The sequence below is a fragment of the Cariama cristata genome, unplaced genomic scaffold, assembly GCF_000690535.1.
Source record: "Cariama cristata isolate BGI_N322 unplaced genomic scaffold, ASM69053v1 scaffold7328, whole genome shotgun sequence".
Classification (NCBI taxonomy): domain Eukaryota; kingdom Metazoa; phylum Chordata; class Aves; order Cariamiformes; family Cariamidae; genus Cariama; species Cariama cristata.
Genome location: NW_009631636.1, coordinates 123415 through 140982, shown reverse-complemented (window position 1 = coordinate 140982; position 17568 = coordinate 123415). Strand labels below are relative to the sequence as shown.

Below are 17568 nucleotides of genomic sequence, written 5' to 3'. Positions count from 1 at the left end.
TATCATTATACTGTTTTTCATTATTATTGCATTATTAAAGTTGTTTTAATATCCAACCTGTCAGTCTCCCTTTTCTCTGTCCTTTCCCTTCCCGGGGGGAGGAAAGGATTAACAGAGAGCGTCTGCCGCCCCTTTTAAGAGCCGGCCCAGCCTTAAACGGTGACAATGGGTCACCATCACTATCCTCTTTACAGTACTGTCCATCAGCTCCTCTTCGGGCAATAGAAAGGAAGGCACCAAGAACTGAGTGAGCATCTGACCCACAAAGGTGGCCCCTCTGAAAGGGGACACTGGTGACAGATGTGTTTTGGGGGTCTGTCACCTCCTCTCCAGTGGAGAAAATGACATTTGTCTCCCTGTGCCTATGTTTTCTGAGCTCTCCCAACAACTAAAATTTAAAAGATTTGTCCTTTTTTTCATTATTCGAAGCCGAGTGAATGTCAAGAACACACAACTGAAACTAGGCAGAGTTGAAAAATATACTGGTCACTTTTTATTGAGCACCAAAATAGCAGAACCTGTACACGTCTAAGCACCAAAGGTACAAACCGGGAAGGGTCTGCCTGGGGCTGCTGCAGATCCTCGGCTGGTGCCAGGTAGAGCAGCTCCGCTGGCAGCACTCGAGAATCCGGAAGACCATGAGCATCGCTAGCACACACTGATGCACGTAAAGTTTATTATAGCACCAAACATGCTTTAAAGTGTACATGCAAACATTAAAAACAATCTACACTAGTGATTTCCTACCGTGCTTCACCAGACCCTTGTTAAGCCATTTGTCTTTGGAGAGAAGACAAGCTGAGGACAACTCATTTGGTCTGTGTTTTTCTTTCAACATGTGATGGATGTCACTGTCAAAACCACAGCATTTAGACAAGCCTCTTCTGTGGCTTTTGTTTCTGAGTTTGACAATTAATATCTTGAAAAAAACCCCAAGCATTATAGCACCATGAGGAAGGGTGATGTCTTTGATAACACCCAGTAAACAGAAATTCATCAACAAAGTATTAATTTGTCAGTTTTCTTTTTTAAAAATTCCTTTTGCAAGTAGAAAATATCTTTACCATCCCATCCAGCAAGGTGGTCAGGTATGTGCTTTTGTAGCTATAAAAAAGCAGCCGCTGAAGTGAGTGTGCCCACTCAAATGAAGCATATTTTTGGATGCTTTGCAAGATTAGGTTGAGATCTGAAGTTCTAATCTTGCAAATTTGTTAATGCTCAACACAAGTTTTTCAACTAGATTCTCACAGGTTTTTAGGTGCCGAATCTTTTATTTTAAAACAGAACACTTTGGCATTTACTCTTTGGGGCTTAGCAGAAATCACTGAAGGGCTTTGTTCATTTCATCAGAATTTGATTTTTCTGCAAAAAGTAATGCTGAAAAAAATCAGTCCATTTCACTGAGCAGCACCTAGGAGCATGGCTGCATTAAGACTTTCATTATGAGCTGCGTTGCTTTAAGTTGTCAAGTAATGTCAGCGGCAAAGCGGCAAGTTTCTGGCCTAAACTGAGATTGGAACAATAAAAAGTGGCTGGACTCCTGTCTCTCAGCAGGAGTTAAGATATCATTGTATGAAGTTGTAGATGATAAAATTCTAGAAATAGATCTGTCTGAATATGGTATTGCATTTAATACCTAGAACTTGGAACAAAGGCACAAAGAAGTGAACGGAGTTCAACAAATTTAGGAAAATGTGGAGCCCTTCATCTGTTCCTTTGCTCTGTAAATCATCAAGGAGTGTGCCTGTTTATGATAGGAAACAGAAGAGCAGTTTGGCATCTTTCATCTCTCCAGCTGCAAATGTCATATGCAAGGTATCAAGTGTTTTATAGGTATCTTAGCTTCAGCTTAAACCATTTGGTGAGTGGAAGAAAAATCCCTTAGTTTGTGGGTGGAAGCAGGCACTTGTACTTGTGAATTGGGTATTTATATACACTGCTACTACTCTGCATATTGAAATGTTCATTTTATGCATGCAGATAAGGACATGTACTAAACAAGGGAGCGAAGACGGCTTCTTTTACCTAGCAATGCTGGCAGATTTGTGAAAATGAAATGCAACTGTCCCTTTAGGACTGCCACAGAAAAGGAAAACATTCATAGAAAATGTGTTTTCCATTTTATAATGCTAAACAGTTAAAAGAAGCTGTAAGACCCAAATACAAATAACTTGACCTTAAGGATTTATGGAAGTTAACATAAAGGTACAGGACTTCTAAAGGGCAGTGGCCCATCTGCCAGGTAATACTTTTAATCACAAAAATTTATCTGGCTTTTGCTTTTCTAATATGTGCAACACATAATCCAGACTTCAGCCCTCTTGCTGAGGTTTTGCAGGTACAAAAATGCAGATGTATGTTATGCGAGTATTAACTGTGCTGGCTAAAAACAACAACTTAAAAAGACTGGCACGCATGTGTGCCTGCTTAGATACTGTAGAAAGGAATCTATTCCATCATTAGCTCTCAATCTGCAGCTCACCAGACTGCAAAGCTAAAGGAAAGTAACTTTAAAAAAAAAAATTTAGAAAACCTGTTTTGCTCCCAGCTCAGAGTTCCTCAGATTCTTAAGATTTCAGGTTTAGGCTTGTATACTGGGTGTCAAACCTGGTGAACCCTAGTTATAAGTAGGAAAAGAAGAAACCTGTAGGTTTCTTTGAACTTTAAGCTTATGAAAAGGCTTATTTAAAGTAGTTGTTTGAGATAGGCAGGCACTGGATTTGATCCAGAGAACCCCTTTAGTCTTACAGTCTTGCCTATTTTGATGCAACTTAGATATGATATTTAGGTACAATTCTGACGTCACTTCATTTTTGTAATACTGAGTTATGTTCATGGTCGTGAAATCTGAATCGGTCACATAACATGCACATAAAGGGCAGGCTGTGTTCCAGCAGCCTGATAATGGCACTGTGGCTTACAGGGATCCGCTTGGAGGTATTTGCATTTCAGTGGTAGAAAGGCAGCTCATAAATGGTGTGGTTTCTTTCAGGGGATCACATTTCTCCTAATCCTGATAGGCTTAAAATCGAGACTCATCCTGTTCCTTGAATAGCGAAGTCTTTTTATCACCGATGACAGGGATCAGGGTAATGCTGGAGACATGCTCATGGAGATTTAGGGGACCAGATTTAGGACCAGAGTTCTTCCAAAAGAGAAAACTGTTGGGCAAAGCATTCCTTCACAGCTGCTTAAGAGAGCAGTCCAGCTGGGTGAAAATCAAACAAAAAAGAGGAATTAAAATATTTATCCTCCCTGGGATGTTTGCGCAGAACTTGTCCTTATGTGGCTGTGTAATCTTAAATCAGCCTGACGTAGGTACCTAAAAGACACACTGAGCTGCTTTGTTTTCATAACTGCCAGTTAAGCTCAAGTTAGTTTTAAAGTGAAGCTAAGTGTTGAGAAAACCATCTTGAGATAGAACTTTTGGTATAACAAATATTTTCATTCTTGCCTAATTCAAAGCCTGTTAAAACGACTGGAGCTTTTTCAGTTGGCTTCTCTCTGGCCAGATACATGTACGTTTACACACATGAGTGGGTCACACGGTTCAATGCAACTGTTCACACACATAAAGTTACCCCACAAAATCACCCATGTGCCTAAGTATCTGCAAGACTGCCTCTTATTGCAATCAGTACAGAATAAAGAGCTTTTTAATTTGTCTTGCAGGAGCAGTTATACCTGCATTAGAAGAAGCGCTAAAGAGAAGGTTTAAAGTCTTAAGGCACACAAAGTTTTGCATTTATTTTTCATCCTGAAAATCCTCTAAACACCCACAAGGCAAAGGTTCTTCAAAGATATCAGGTGCACCTTGTGAAATTAGAATAAAAAGTGGGAGGGGAAGAGTTAGAGTTGGGAAAGACATTAACTTCTCCATGGACAGTTTGCAGAGCTCAATCGCCAGTGCCACAGGTTCTCGGGGTACTTTTACAGCAGCATCTGCCAGCATAGGTGTTTCATGGAGCCTGAGGGATGCACCTGTACACAGTTTTAAGTGCTGTCCTTATACTGGCATTTTGATGAGAGGTAATTTCACCCTCAAACAACCATTTCTTTAAATAATTGCGTACTAAGCACCAACTGTTTTCACCCAGCTTTCCCTTTATTCACAGGACACTTACCTGGGCACACCTTTGATTAGCCTAAATGCTTCTGCTGGTTTTTCACATAGCCGACCACATTGTTGGAATTGCTTCCTGTAAAAAACAAATTCTTTGTAAGCAATGCAATAACTATAAAGCTTAATAATAGCAAACACTTCATGCCAGCGGCTTACCAAAATATTCCTTGTAATACTTATGCCTCAGGTTGCGTCCATCTGAAAAAGAAGGCACGTAATGAGAACATATCCAGTCAGCCTTCATTCTTTGTGTCAAGCTCTGGCCTTCTGTGTACAGCACAGAGAAATTATAGATATGGAAATAATAACCTCACAAACAGGGAAATAAAAGATCTCTGTACCTGAAGTAGTGTCAGCTGCTATAAACCTCTTATAAAACTGTTTAGATTATTGAACTATGTGGACACAACTCACTTTCCCTGAGAGTGGTTAACTGCTGGCCACTAGCATGTTATGTTCTTTTCAGTAGCTATGAGTCAAGGAATCGCAGACCTTCTCAAATGAAAGAAAATTTGGGTAGAATTTCAGATCATCTATTAGTGTTTTATATAATTCAAGTTCCAGCTAGGTTTTTCTGTTTACCTTTTATATAATTATTTAAGCTCTTAGAAATACCTTGTGTCTAACAACCACACAGCTATACATTACATTAGTTAATACAGAAGTTATTAAAGAAAAAGTTATGAAAGTATAAAAGAGGTGATCAAAAAGCCCTGAAAAAAATCTTCATTTTTTACGCAAGCAGTTCAGAGATCTGGTTTGATACTTCCCCTGGCTTTTACAGTGACCAAATGGCAAAACTGATGTCTTGAGTCTCTACACTGAGATGATTTGTAACCCAGTGCAGACATACATATCCTACTATTCAATGAAGTCACACATACCTAGACATGTTATGAGCTTTCCTGGAAAATAGCTTAGCCTATATAAGGTCCTTTATTGGGCAAACGTGTCAGCAGAATAAAGGGAACAATGTTTTGGATACAGAAAGCAAAGTCAGAAGTCAAAACTGGATTTTGAAATTTGTATTTCTTAGTTAAGTGTGTAGTAATTTGTAAGTATTTCTGGGTTTTGTGCTGAGTAATGATACCACATGCAGGTTACTACCTGCTCTGCTTACACAGTCCTAGAGGACACTGGCATACAGAACAAATGTGAAGTGTGTCCCCTGCTTTGGGTATTTCACATAGCTCAGCCAACATCGAGGGCGTTAGAGACTGGAGATTGCTGCAGAGTAGGGCCTGTCTCCCAGCCCTGCTGCCGCACACTGCCCTGGCGCCTTGGGCTGCCCAGAAACCCCAGGAAGCCGATGAGAGCAGATGTACCACCAGATCTCCTTCAAAGCCAGTGGGAATGCACCGTCCCTTACTGGTGTTTGCATGACAGAACAAGAAAGGAAGGGAGATTTCCAGTCAGTTCACCTGGATTTCCACGGAGCTTGATGCACTGGCCCCTGTTAGGGATTCCTTCAGCCGTGTTACCCGGGTTGATGATATGGCATTCATAGCCTGTGGGGCAATGCAGAGGCTCATCTCCATCCTCAGTGGTACTGCAGGCCTCAGCTGCAAAAGAAGACTGCAGGTCATAAACAATGGCTTTAACACTTATAGGTAACCAAAATATGACAACACGGCCACCTTCTCCTGTGTCTCCTCCCAGACAGCATCCCAGATGACTTCCCGTGCAAGGGTACCAAGGAGCTAACACCTCCAAAGAAGCCTGGCAGAGCAGGTGATCCAGTTCACACCTCACACAAAAACTGACGTGTCTAGCCTGATGTGGGGAGTGCAGGTCAGCCCGATTACCTGTACCGACACCCTCCCCACAGCCTGTTGTGCGGGGTCTGCACAAGGGCTGGAGAGCAGTGAAGATGGACCACTGCTGCCCACCATGCTTGCACAGATGGGTGGTCCCTCCACACAGCTGGTCCCTCCAAGCAGTCATAAGTCTGTTCCAGCCAGTGTTTTGGGCTGGGTGAGGAATCCGGGAAATGTGACCAGGAAGCTGGCAGTTTGCTGCTTTGTTCTTTGCTCCACACCCATTAACTTACTGATGAATTTAAACCTCAGGTGTGACTCACTATGGAGTAAGGCAGTACCAGCTCCTGTTACGAATGGAGGCTTTAACCACCTTGACCCTGGATATCCAGCAAGTGCAGAGCAGAATAAGAAAGTAAAGCAGGGCTTATAGGCAGTGTTTGTGTCCATTAAATGTACAGACTATGCAGGGACACTCCCTCCTTTCATTTGCCAGGGTTTTAATTTCAAGGACCTCTGCTATAATTCTCATGCTGTGACTGATGGTTCTTATTTCACTAATTACTCCCTCAAGCTGAGATGAAGGTGTTAAGATAAGAACAAATAATATAAGCATGACAAGGACAGATGAGCAGGAACCTATTTTATCTTATTTCTAGCAGTGCAACTCCAAGGAGCTGGAGGCAGAATTTTCTCTTGAAGAACTAGGAGTTTCCATAATAGATGAGAGTCAAGGTTCGGCGAGTCTGATACCATCTGTGTAAGACCAAAGAGGCTAATTTATTGGCACTACCTGTGTCTGACTAAAGCTGATCAAAAGCTGGAATAGCCTTTCCATGAAGAAAATAAGAACTTCAGGCATACATACATCTGGAAATGTCTCATGGAAAAAAAACTTCTCTTCCCACCTCCCCGCTCCCTCCTTGTTTCAATTTCAGGTATTGGAAAAACTTAATTCAAAGACCTTTCCCTATGGAATTAACCTGACAAGCCCAATCTCATTAGCAGTCCCCAAGCTTAGATGCTCCCAGCTCCATGTCATCTTTACACAACCCCTCAGCAGTTTGCCAGGGCTCTTGTTCAAAGCAGCCTTCAGACCCAAGAGCCCCAGCCCCAGCCCAAGGCATCTGTGTGATGAGGCCACTCTGGATTAAAAGATCTCCTAATCCAAGTCCACCCACTGTCTATCAGGAAGCTGGCAGAAAATATGTGTATGTTGACAAAACCTTTTTCTAAAAAATAAATGTATTTCTACTTATTTCAAGAATGGATACAAATCCAGTTCCCTGGAGCATTCCTGGTGCTCTGCTGGATAAGCCATATCCATAAAAAGCAACTGATTTACTGCACCAGAAACTGGCCCCCAGCACCACACAGTATTATTCTTACAGAAGCCCCAGACGAATACCAGCAGCCCCAGCATCCCGACATCCCTGGCAAGCCCTGTATATGATGAATATATTATTTAGCGCCTTTGTATAATTACCCATATTGCAGAGAAGACAGCAAAATGTACTGTACCTTGTAAGACTTCCTCTGGGCCATCCAAAAGCCACCCATTTCCTCCCAGCCAGCGGGGTTTGGGCTGAACCAACCAGTCTAAAACTGTGAAAGACAGAAACAAGAAACCACAGAGTCAAGGTGGAGTAGCCATAGAGCACAGAGTTATGGAAAAGTCACAGATTTCCTCTAACAGCTAGTGACAAGGCTGCCAGGCTCCTGAAGGATGGATTTGAGTTTTCGGCAAGATACTTATATTCATGCTCTTGTTGTCCCAGTGGCAAGAGAGCCATGGATGTTATCCAGGGCCACAAAAACCTGGTGTCATAAAGGCCATGGCAGCCGCTGTTTTCCATCCTCCGTTCCCATGGCATGGAGCAAATGAGATGTCTGCCTCACTTCTGTGAGCACTGCTTCAGATTGGGATTACTTCTTTTCCCGAACATATAATCCCAGGAAAAGAACTGGCCTCAAGTGATTTCTACAATTTTTGCTGGTGGAAATTTTGCTACACCAGCTGGCCTCAGATAATTTTTCAATTCAGCAATCATCCCAGAAATCAGAAGTGTGGAACTGAAGCTTTATTCTCAACTCACACTCAAACCATGCCTTCTACCCGAGACCCAGTGCACATGGGGATGACTACCATCATTTCTGCATGCTTCTCTCTACCAGACTGATCACCGGGCCCACTCTACCTGGCGGTGGCTGTACGGACTCCAGGCAGGCATAGATACACCCGTTGTAGCAGCAGCGCTTGTGCCTTTCACACTCTGAATCCGACCGGCAGCTGGGCACCTCGCAGGCTTGGTCAGGCAAAGTCTGGGGCGGTGGGGGACAGCGGTCGTTCTTCTGGTAGTGGGAACTGTGAGAATGAAGAGGGTACTCATAATCCTTGCAAAGAAAAGAAAAGGAAACAAAGGTTTGGCATAAGGTAAATACCAAACATCCCATCAGCTGAAACAGAAGAAGGATTTTCAAAGTGGTTTTCAAGTATTCATTAGAGAGAAGAATTAACTGTTCAGCTCCCCCAGCCCTGTCCTCAGCACACTGAAGAGAGAGCTATATGATCACCTTAGCACACTGCTGTGGAAGCACCAAACCACCAAGTTATTGCATGGAACACATTTTATAATTAAGGTTACTGTAAAGACAATGAAGATATTAAAAAAAAAATCCTTTAAAGTCTTTTATACTCTTCTGGGAAACAGAAAGACAGACTCCAGGCATCCACCAATACACTTTGAAAGTAAAGCAGTGGAAATGATGACACTGTATTATTTCGTGGTTACATCCCCAAATGGGACCTGGAACTAATGTCCCAGGTAGCTCTTGTCTCCTCAACAGGCTCCTTCTACCTTCATCACCTTCGTCTGGACCAGAATTTATAGGGGAGTCTTTCAAGCTTATCCACTGTGGGGTCTTGGCATGCTACATCAGAAACCATTTCTAAAACATGAGATGATCTGGGTGAGACCTGTGTGGGTGATGTCAGTTTAACCCCAAAGAAAATGAGCCTGTGTTTGACTATAGCAGAAAGGAGCCAGCCCAGCTGCTCATTGCACACCGAAAGGACAAGGGAGATTTAAAGTGGATGAACAGGCGCAGGTTTTTACCAGAAACATTTTTTATACAAGGCGGCATTCAGATATTATTCACACTGGAGGCATTTTAGCAAGAAGCCAACTCCCTCCAGCAGAGAGGTGAATCACCCAAGCCCACTCCTTTCTCACCTATGGCTAAACTACTCGTCTCTGGGCTTGAGCTCAGCTCCCCAGAGCAGCGTAAAGTAGTCAGAAAGGGCAATCAGTTCTCAGATTTATTAACAAACATTAATAAGCTTTAACCAAATCAAAAGATAAATTCTGGATTTGCACTTTTAAAAGCATCTAGCCAGGGGTATGAAGTGAGCGCTGCCATGCACTCACTACCAGGTTGTTGAGTTTAAGAGTCCTATATATACTTGGCATGATCACTGTTGTGTTATGAAATCAGTGACCAACAACTGCGTTGTTATTCTAAGAAACAACATGGTGTAACTGTCCCCAAGGGGCTCTCTTGGAAATTTCACCATCAGGCTATGGAGAAATTTGACGTGAGACTAATATCCCTCCTTATCTACATGCTGCTAAATCCTCCTTGTCGAAACCTCCCAACGGCTTCTGTGGAGAATGTGTGCCTTTGCGAAACAGCGTGTCCCCACATGTACTGTCCAAAACAATGTCCTAGGAGAGGCCCCAGGAGGTCCATTGCCCAGGGGACTGACTGCCAGCCCACATGGCCTCTGCTGCTATGTGTGACCGAGCAGCAATCAATTATCCGTAACGGTGAAAACAGTATTATCTTCACTCCCTTGGGATAATTTGTGATGTAGAGAATGAAGGCAATCCCAAGGGACGTCAAAAGAAATCACGATGCATATTGATGCGAGAAATTTTACTTCCATATTGTACGTAGTGTAGAATTGTATTGATAACGCGGTGGTTTTTATACCGAAGCTGACCTCCGTACTTTGAGCCATAGCTAGGGGAAAATGGAGAGCAGCAGAGTTTCTACGCTGCCTGGTTGCACAGCGATTGAGTGTCAGTCAATGTAGAAGTATAGAGAAAAGTCAGGATGATTAAAAGTTTTAATTTCTGTTACAAGGTGTACATTAAATAAAATTTATACCCTGGTTATATCTATAACTGGTTAAATAATGTGTATGTGTGTGCTTGTGTGTGAGACAGAGAATTCCTAATATTTCCACAAAAAACAGCCTTCTGCCCTGTTCCTAATATCAATAAACAATTTTCTTCTGCTTTTTCCTTAGTTGTTTCCATTCAGTGAACAAGAAGGCGCTCAAAAACCCTTCTGTGAGGTTGTTTTCCCATGAATTGATAGGCTGTTTGAGCCACAAAATAGGTTTGAAAAAATATTTCCTAATTTTGGTGATGTTTCCAATGTTAAAGTATAAACCATGGTGTAAGCTATCACATCATCCCATTCCTCAAAAGCTGAAAACACTCCATCTTTGAAATAATGTGCTTTTCAATTGAAGACATTGCAAGCTCAACTTTTTTTGCTGTTGTTGGATTTTAAATAGAGAAAAATGCTTGGACCAAGTATAGTTTTGGGATGCAAGACAGCATTTAACAGTAAATCTATGCAGTTCCAAACATTTAAGAGGTGTCCTTGTTGGAGGGAGCATTCATCCTGGAAGGTCACAGTTTACTATTCCATTATTTGAAATGTCAGCCGCAGACTGAAATGTGACCAAAATAATACTGGCAAATAATAGATACATGAAAAAAACCCCAACACCCAAACCCCAAACAATTACTGCAGTTGCTTCACAGATGATTCAGAAACCAAGAAGTCAAAATTGCAATGAACAGTTGGCTCAATGAATGAGATTTCTGTTTGGGAACAATATACCATTTTTAACCAAATAACTTTGTACCTCATGAACTCCCTGCCCATTTGCTCTGTTCACCTATTGCTCTGAACCTCCTTCTTTCAAAACCCCATGGTCAAAAAAATATTGTGCGTATTTGATCTAGTAAAACCATTGCCACTGGTTTATGTATGTGTAAACAATCCCAGTGGAAAACAGGATTCCCTCATTCCCCAAATAACCTGGTTAAGGATGTCTCCAAGTATGAGTTACAAAGTCTTTTTAAAAGCTCTGCCAGGATTCACAGTTTGCCTCTGAGCATAGCTTGGATTTATTATTTTTACAGATTGTGACAACAGTCAAAATTTCTTCCTTTAAGAATATTTTTCAAGGCAGGAGGCAAATTGCTGTTTGCCATGGAGACTTATTAAATAATTTTAATGACAATACCTGCCTTTTAGAGATAGCCAGAAACAAAGTAAGGGGAAAAGTTCAGAGTTCAGCTGAGGAACCGTGGAAGTCGGTAAAGGTGACTAGGAAAAACCTGAATGCAGTCACTCACTCTCAACCCGTATTTTCAACAGTAACTGTGGGACGCAGTCTGCCTCCAAAAAACCCCAGATCTGTTCTATTATTTGTGCCTGAAAAACTGGACCCTGGGCTTCTGTCAAAGCACAATTCTCTGCTAATTCATATTCTGCATGGCCACCCCCAAGATGATGTGTGAGGTTTATTCCCAGTCTCTGGTCACCAGTTCTGCCCTGGCAGGTATTTCCAAGCACTGGCCATAAACCACCTTTTCTCTGAAACAATACACAGGCAGGAAGAGTTTAGAGCCCTCCAATCTTTCTGTCAAAGACCTGGAAAAACATAGATCATTGGTGATCAAAGTTGCAAATATCAGACTGAAGGAGGGTTAAATAATCTGAAGGACAAGACCAAAACAATAGGAATAATATTCTCCTGCTATTGACTGTGGATTAGTAATTTTGGTTCTGGTGTCTGCAGTACTGGAAGATTGTTGCAAAAGTAGGGTGGGCTCAAAGAAGATGCACGATAGCGATTAGAGGATTGGAAAGCAGGGAATACAGTGCAAGACTTACATGCATGCATGCGGGTTTCAAAGGGGAGGCTGAGGGCTGCTCTGCTCATACGTTACTCTGAGGCATATGGGGGACAGAAATCTCATGGGAGGTGTGCTGATCTGGTAGATGAAGAGGATATCTCAGTGTTGATTTATGACAGCTAGCTGGAGGGTAAATAAATTGCTGGAAGAACATTACAGCAGCTGAGAGGAATTCTTCATTTCTGGAAATCTTTAAAAGAAGGCTGGATTTTTTTCTAAAATGTTTGATGCAGTCATCACTGGAATAAAATGAAGACTGCCCCAGGTTTTCCCAATAGACATGTGGGTGTCTTGATCATGAATTGAAGCCCACTCCCAGGTAGCTCCCTCCGTCTGCCCTTTGGGAACAGTCCACAGACTGTGTGGGGGCTGCAGAACACCAGCTGCAAATCACTAAACTTGACAAGGGTCCCTCTGGCTGTAAAATAATGTGGATTTGCTAAAAGCTGGAAACCCAGCTCCTCCATCCCACTGTGAGTGCCAGTTTTTTCTTCTCACTGCATTCCCTCTCCTCTTCCTCCCTTCGCCGTTCCCACTTGACCCCTCCTTGCCAACCAACACGCTTCCTCAGACACGATGAAAAACTCCTGGCCAGACCTCAAGCCAGCTCCTCATTGCAACACCTGCTCGTCATTCTGTGGCCAGCAGTTTGGTGGATGCATTCCTCCTACTGTTGACTCAGATTTTTTGGACTCAGACAACATAACTCTCAGTCAACTCCCTACCCCTCACCGCTTCCTCCCCCTGCAGACCTTGCCTGTGTCCTTCTGGGGGTCCCTCAGGGATGTCTATGGCCCATCTCCTGTATGGCTCCACGGTGCCATAAGCATCTCCATCTGTTATCCCTCTATCCAAGTGACTCACAAATCAGCTGTTCCGCCCACAGCCTCTAATTTTCGAACTGTAGGGAACATAAAGCATTTGGTAGAAAAGAAAGCATCTCTCTGAGAAACAAGGGGGGCTGCCAAAACAGACTCTTGGTGGGTAAGAGGATGGAGAGCGGGTGCCTTCCTCCTTACAAGGCGAAGGAAAAAGAAAAGCATTTTCTGTTTTCCCTAGATAAGATGTTTCTGTTAATATGAGCAATTCTAGCTGAGCGTGCCAGATCGGTAGCACCTGGATTCACAGCTGCCAGAAAAACCAGTTATATCCTCAGGGGAGCAGGCTCTGTGTCTCTACAGAGCACATTATCTGAAGATCAACATGTAAACTCCTGTCCTATCTCTTGGGGTCACTTACTTCATAGCTCCTATTGAATTTGAGCTTCACATCGAAATATGACAGAAGAACGTACTAATAAATACACTTTCCAGTGAGTGATTTTGCAGGAAACACAGCTCTTCACGTCACGATTTTCCAATGAAAGTGCAAACCAAATGATACCCTGTCCCAAGGGAGGCTACAATGAAGAAAATTTCTTGTTGTAAAATAGCAGGGTGCCTTTCAAGTGTCAGCACAATGTTTTCTGCAAAATTTGAAGGAGACAAGAGCACTGTATTCCAGTTCATTCAGCATGGGCAAAAGACATGTGTCACACTTCTGAGTCAGCAATCGCACAACCCAAATGTAGCTGTCCCCAAACATCACTCTAGATGTCATGGGCAAAAATGTATCTTTTTAAAATTAAAAGCTTTTATATGTGGCTGCAGAAAACAGGTGGAGGAATCCCCATGTGACACCAAGTTGCTGTTTATGCACATGCAATGGCTGGAAGATGCAATCAGACCTGAGCATGAGAAAACAGACTGGCCAGGGCTTCCACCTAGGTGACTGAAGGGGCAGAAGCCTTGGGTCAGTGCTGGCTTCTAAGGGGACTTCAATGGAGTAAATCAAAATTTCAAATTCAAATTTTTTTCTTTCTAAACAGCAGGTCCTGAAAGTCCAGCTATCAAATTATTTTCCTTTTCTTTTATTTTTACGATTTCCTCCATGGCCATTTCTGACAGTCTTTTCACCCCGACACCCCAGAACAAGACCCAGCACCACCGTTTTCTCTGCTCACAGTAACTTGTCGCTGCTTCAGTTTCAATTCGAGCACTACTGCTCTAAGTACCATTGCAAATCTGGAAAGGGTGGTCGCGCTCAGTACCCCACCCAAGTCTGCCAAAAGCGGGCAGTGACAGACGGTGCCACGGAGCAGCTGCCAGGGTGTGGGCAGCAGAGGGGAGCTCTGCTCCCCGTGAACATGCCAGGCAAGGCACAGCCGTGAGAATGGATTTCTCTGATCGGCTCCTTACGCCCTTTACGGGGATCAGCACGCTACTCTGACGCTGTGGATCTGGAGGTGTCTGTGCTCCAGCGATGTACAAACCCCTAAGCATTGCCACCTTCTCTCTAGTACACACGATCACTAGGAGTCGGAGACCTTTACCCAAAGTTACCCCAAAAGGCGGTGGGGCTGCTGGGAGGGGGACTCTCCTCCCTGCTCTAAGCAATAAATCACATTATCTTCTTTTCACTGACTCTATCCCCAGACACGTAGGTTTTGCGTTCCCCTTTTCTCCATTCACGCTTCCCTTGCTGCCCTATGAAGTTTCTAGGGAAAGCGGTGAGGGCTGCGATACCAAGGTCTTCTCACTGTTCCAAGCGTGCTTTGCAAGTTTCCCATTGCAGCAGCTAGGTGGCAAAAGTTTAGTACAGCCTGGGAAACTTAATGCAACCCTTTTATAAAAGAGACAGCCTGCAGATTCAAATACTCCTCATTCTAAAAGATATACACACACATAAAGAAAACTCCCCGTTCACGGTGAGCACACCCAGCTCCCCCCAGATCACCCCACGGCAGTTCACTCACATCATATTTCTCCGTCATTTTCAGATGTAGAGCACGCTTCCAGAGATTCCTTGCACAACCCGAATCTGGCAGCAAAACTAAGACACACAAGGCTGCAGTGAAGATCTTTTTACAGAAATGCATCTCTGACAGCACCCTGGAATCCATTTTCCCAAGAAGAGATCAAATTAGGAGCCCGGCTTTCAGGATCCAGATGATTCAGAGCGTTGGCAAGGAGGGAGGGAGCCGGGGAGGGAGGGAGAGCGAGGGCTGATCGCTGGTGAGAGCCGCTTTTCCCTGCGCAGCTTCTGGGAAGGGAAAGGGGAAAAAAAAAAAAAAAAAAAAAAGGAGCCCACAAGCAGAAGCCAGGAGCTGCTGAGCTGCTGTTGAACTTCTTTTCTCAAAGTTCAATCAGGTTCTCACCTCCCATGTTCACACAAAGCACATGCTCTCCTTGAATGATAGATGGGAAGATTATTGGGAAAGATTATTTTTAGACCTTTGTTCCCAACATCTGGCATCCTCAGAGAGCCCCATTCAAAGCCAAAGCGTGGGATCAGATGACAGCTGCCGCAGGGGGAAATAAAGGTCTTGGAGGGGTGGGCTCGGCAGCTTCTAGCAAACAGCTCACCCAAACCTTCCAAGCTACTCTGCTCTCCCTTTGTGTGCTTCCCACTGCGCCCGGAGCGGTGGTTTTGGGTCATGTTTTGACAAAGTGATAACTTCATATGAAGATTGCTTGAAGGAAGTGATTTAAAGACATGATAAACATGCAGGCGCTTTAATTAAACCAAGTTGACGTTAGCTTTCTGCAAATGATTTCAAAGAAAAGGAAGACGTGGCCATTGGGGAAAAATAAATCCACATGCATGGGTGGGGAATAGGGAAGGAAAGTGGTTTAGAAATGTCATGACCAAATGGAAAGCAAGGAAGGGGATGTGAGTCAGGCTGTGCCTGACAATGGGAGAGACAGAGAGACTGGACGTGGGGTATTAGACACCTACACGGACATTCAGGCACCCAAGTGCCTGAAGGACAAAAATGGACTTATGAAATCAGGCTGAAAGCATCCCAGCGTCCTGCCTGGGACAGAGGCAGAGGCAGGTGCCAAAGAAAAAGTATAAGAACAGGGCAACTGTTACATATACATGAGTATAGATACACATATACATATGTATACGTATGCATGCATATAATTTCACAGACTTCAGTAATGTTGTTCAAGGCTTCCTAGGCCAAATGCAGGGGCTGTTTATTTTATGATCCTCCATGAATTTCTCCTCCAAAAGCTTGTCCAGCCTCCACGTGGAATGATGGAAGAAATGGAACCACAAAGCTGGTCGAGATACGAGCACTAAGCCCTGCTTGCCTTCAGTTTACCCTGACTGTAGCCCCGCTCTATAGCCTAGGCAGAGCAGAGTAGAGGCTTGCTGGATGCATTGAGTTTATTTTATATTTGCTGTAAAATGGGTCTGCACAGGAGTGTTAGACTCTGTGGACCAACACAAAAGTCTTCCAGTTCTTCCTTACTCCTGAAAGCTGTGGCAAGTCACTTTGATCCATGCCTAAGTGTCAACAGCTGCATGTGTCATAGACAAAGGATTTAATTTCCAAGCTTGCCAGAATATGGTGATGGGAATCTGAAGAACAAGTGAGGTGTGGGTTTTAAAAGCTCTATATTTAATGGAATATATTTGATTTATTTAGATATAAGGGGTTTACAGGGTTTATAGCAGTAACTGTGCCTTACGACAGTCCTGTCCAGATCTCTACCATTGTAGAAAGCTTCTTAGCAACAAAACCTGCTCTGTTCATGCCAGGGAATTTAGTTGGTAAGAAAAGCCAAGCAGGGATTACTATTAAGGGAGGAAAGTAGAGAAAGAAGGGTGGGGGAAAGAGAATGAAGAGTTAAACTGGGGAGGGTCACCTCCCTGACAGCTGCAGCAATCTAAGAAGGTCCTCCTGGGACCTGCAGAGCCTCTGCATGGAGTCCACGGACTCCCAAAGGAGCTCTCATGGCCAGTGTCTTAGAGAGGATCTCTACGGAGGTGCAATGACTGTATATTGATCTGCATTTGTATAATTTTCATCACTGCTTGATCTACAGGTTGCTCCTGCAACTACATGACAGTCACTCCCTAAGGCATGAGTGGGGTTTTGAGGGGCTGACAAGATTTGGGGGGACTCCGCGGCACAGTTGTTTCAGGCGTGGACGGGGACAGGGAGCGTGCATTTGGGCTGGAGAGCCTCTCATGTCACAGAGGCTTCATCACCCTCCACCAGGCTGCTGAGAAGACCGTCTCAGCAGAAAGCATGGCTCCAGGTCCCTGTCACCTGCTTTGCACCATCCTGCCAGTTCTGCTCTCTCCCAGAGGTGTAGTCACCCATTTAAAAAAGTATTTGTCCCAGTTTTCCTTTAAACAGGTCATCTCCCTCAGGCTGTCTTCTCTTCTGTATTTAATGACAACTGTGGACAACTCATGTCCACAGGTCAGTCTACGGATGCAAAGTGACTCCCTGATGACTGAAGTGTTACCTTCAGATAGAGGCAGAGCTCAGCACCTACAGGTTCCTGTCATCTCCACCCAAATCTCATCCCAATGTCACCTGAAATCAGCAGTTGTGCTGGAGTTAGTGAAAGGCACACTTAGACATCTTCAGGACATCCAGAGAGGAATATATCGCTACCATAAGACTTCAACTTGTGGCTTTATTTTTTATTGTTCAGAGAACTTTGTCTGACACAGCAGGATGCCTTCAATTCCTTTCAAAAACAAAACTCCCCTGTTTGTTGCATTATTAATATCTGCACCTTGATAAAGCACCTTGCAGGCACAACGAGGAGCTCCCACCAAGATCCTGACTCCTGTCTTGTAAGGTGACAAATGACATGGCTGGTTGCACAGAATAAAC

At 43.7% G+C, this 17568-nt stretch overlaps 1 protein-coding gene across 2 annotated transcripts; it reads right to left on the bottom strand.

Moving 5' to 3' along the window:
• Positions 1–3159: 3159 nt before the first annotated feature.
• On the bottom strand, positions 3160–15100 carry WFDC1 (WAP four-disulfide core domain 1). Of its 2 annotated transcripts, XM_009706040.1 has the most exons (7): positions 14677–15100; positions 8079–8274; positions 7402–7485; positions 5545–5685; positions 4280–4321; positions 4125–4199; positions 3160–3208 (listed from the first exon to the last, which is right to left on the bottom strand). In XM_009706040.1, the coding sequence occupies exons 1-6, from the start codon at positions 14821–14823 to the stop codon at positions 4141–4143; spliced, it is 669 nt and encodes a 222-aa protein (XP_009704342.1). In that variant the 5' UTR covers positions 14824–15100; the 3' UTR covers positions 3160–3208; positions 4125–4140. The 2 variants fall into 2 exon arrangements, with proteins under 2 accessions (XP_009704342.1, XP_009704341.1); XM_009706039.1 differs by lacking the exon at positions 3160–3208 and having other exon boundaries at positions 4141–4199.
• Positions 15101–17568: the final 2468 nt, after the last annotated feature.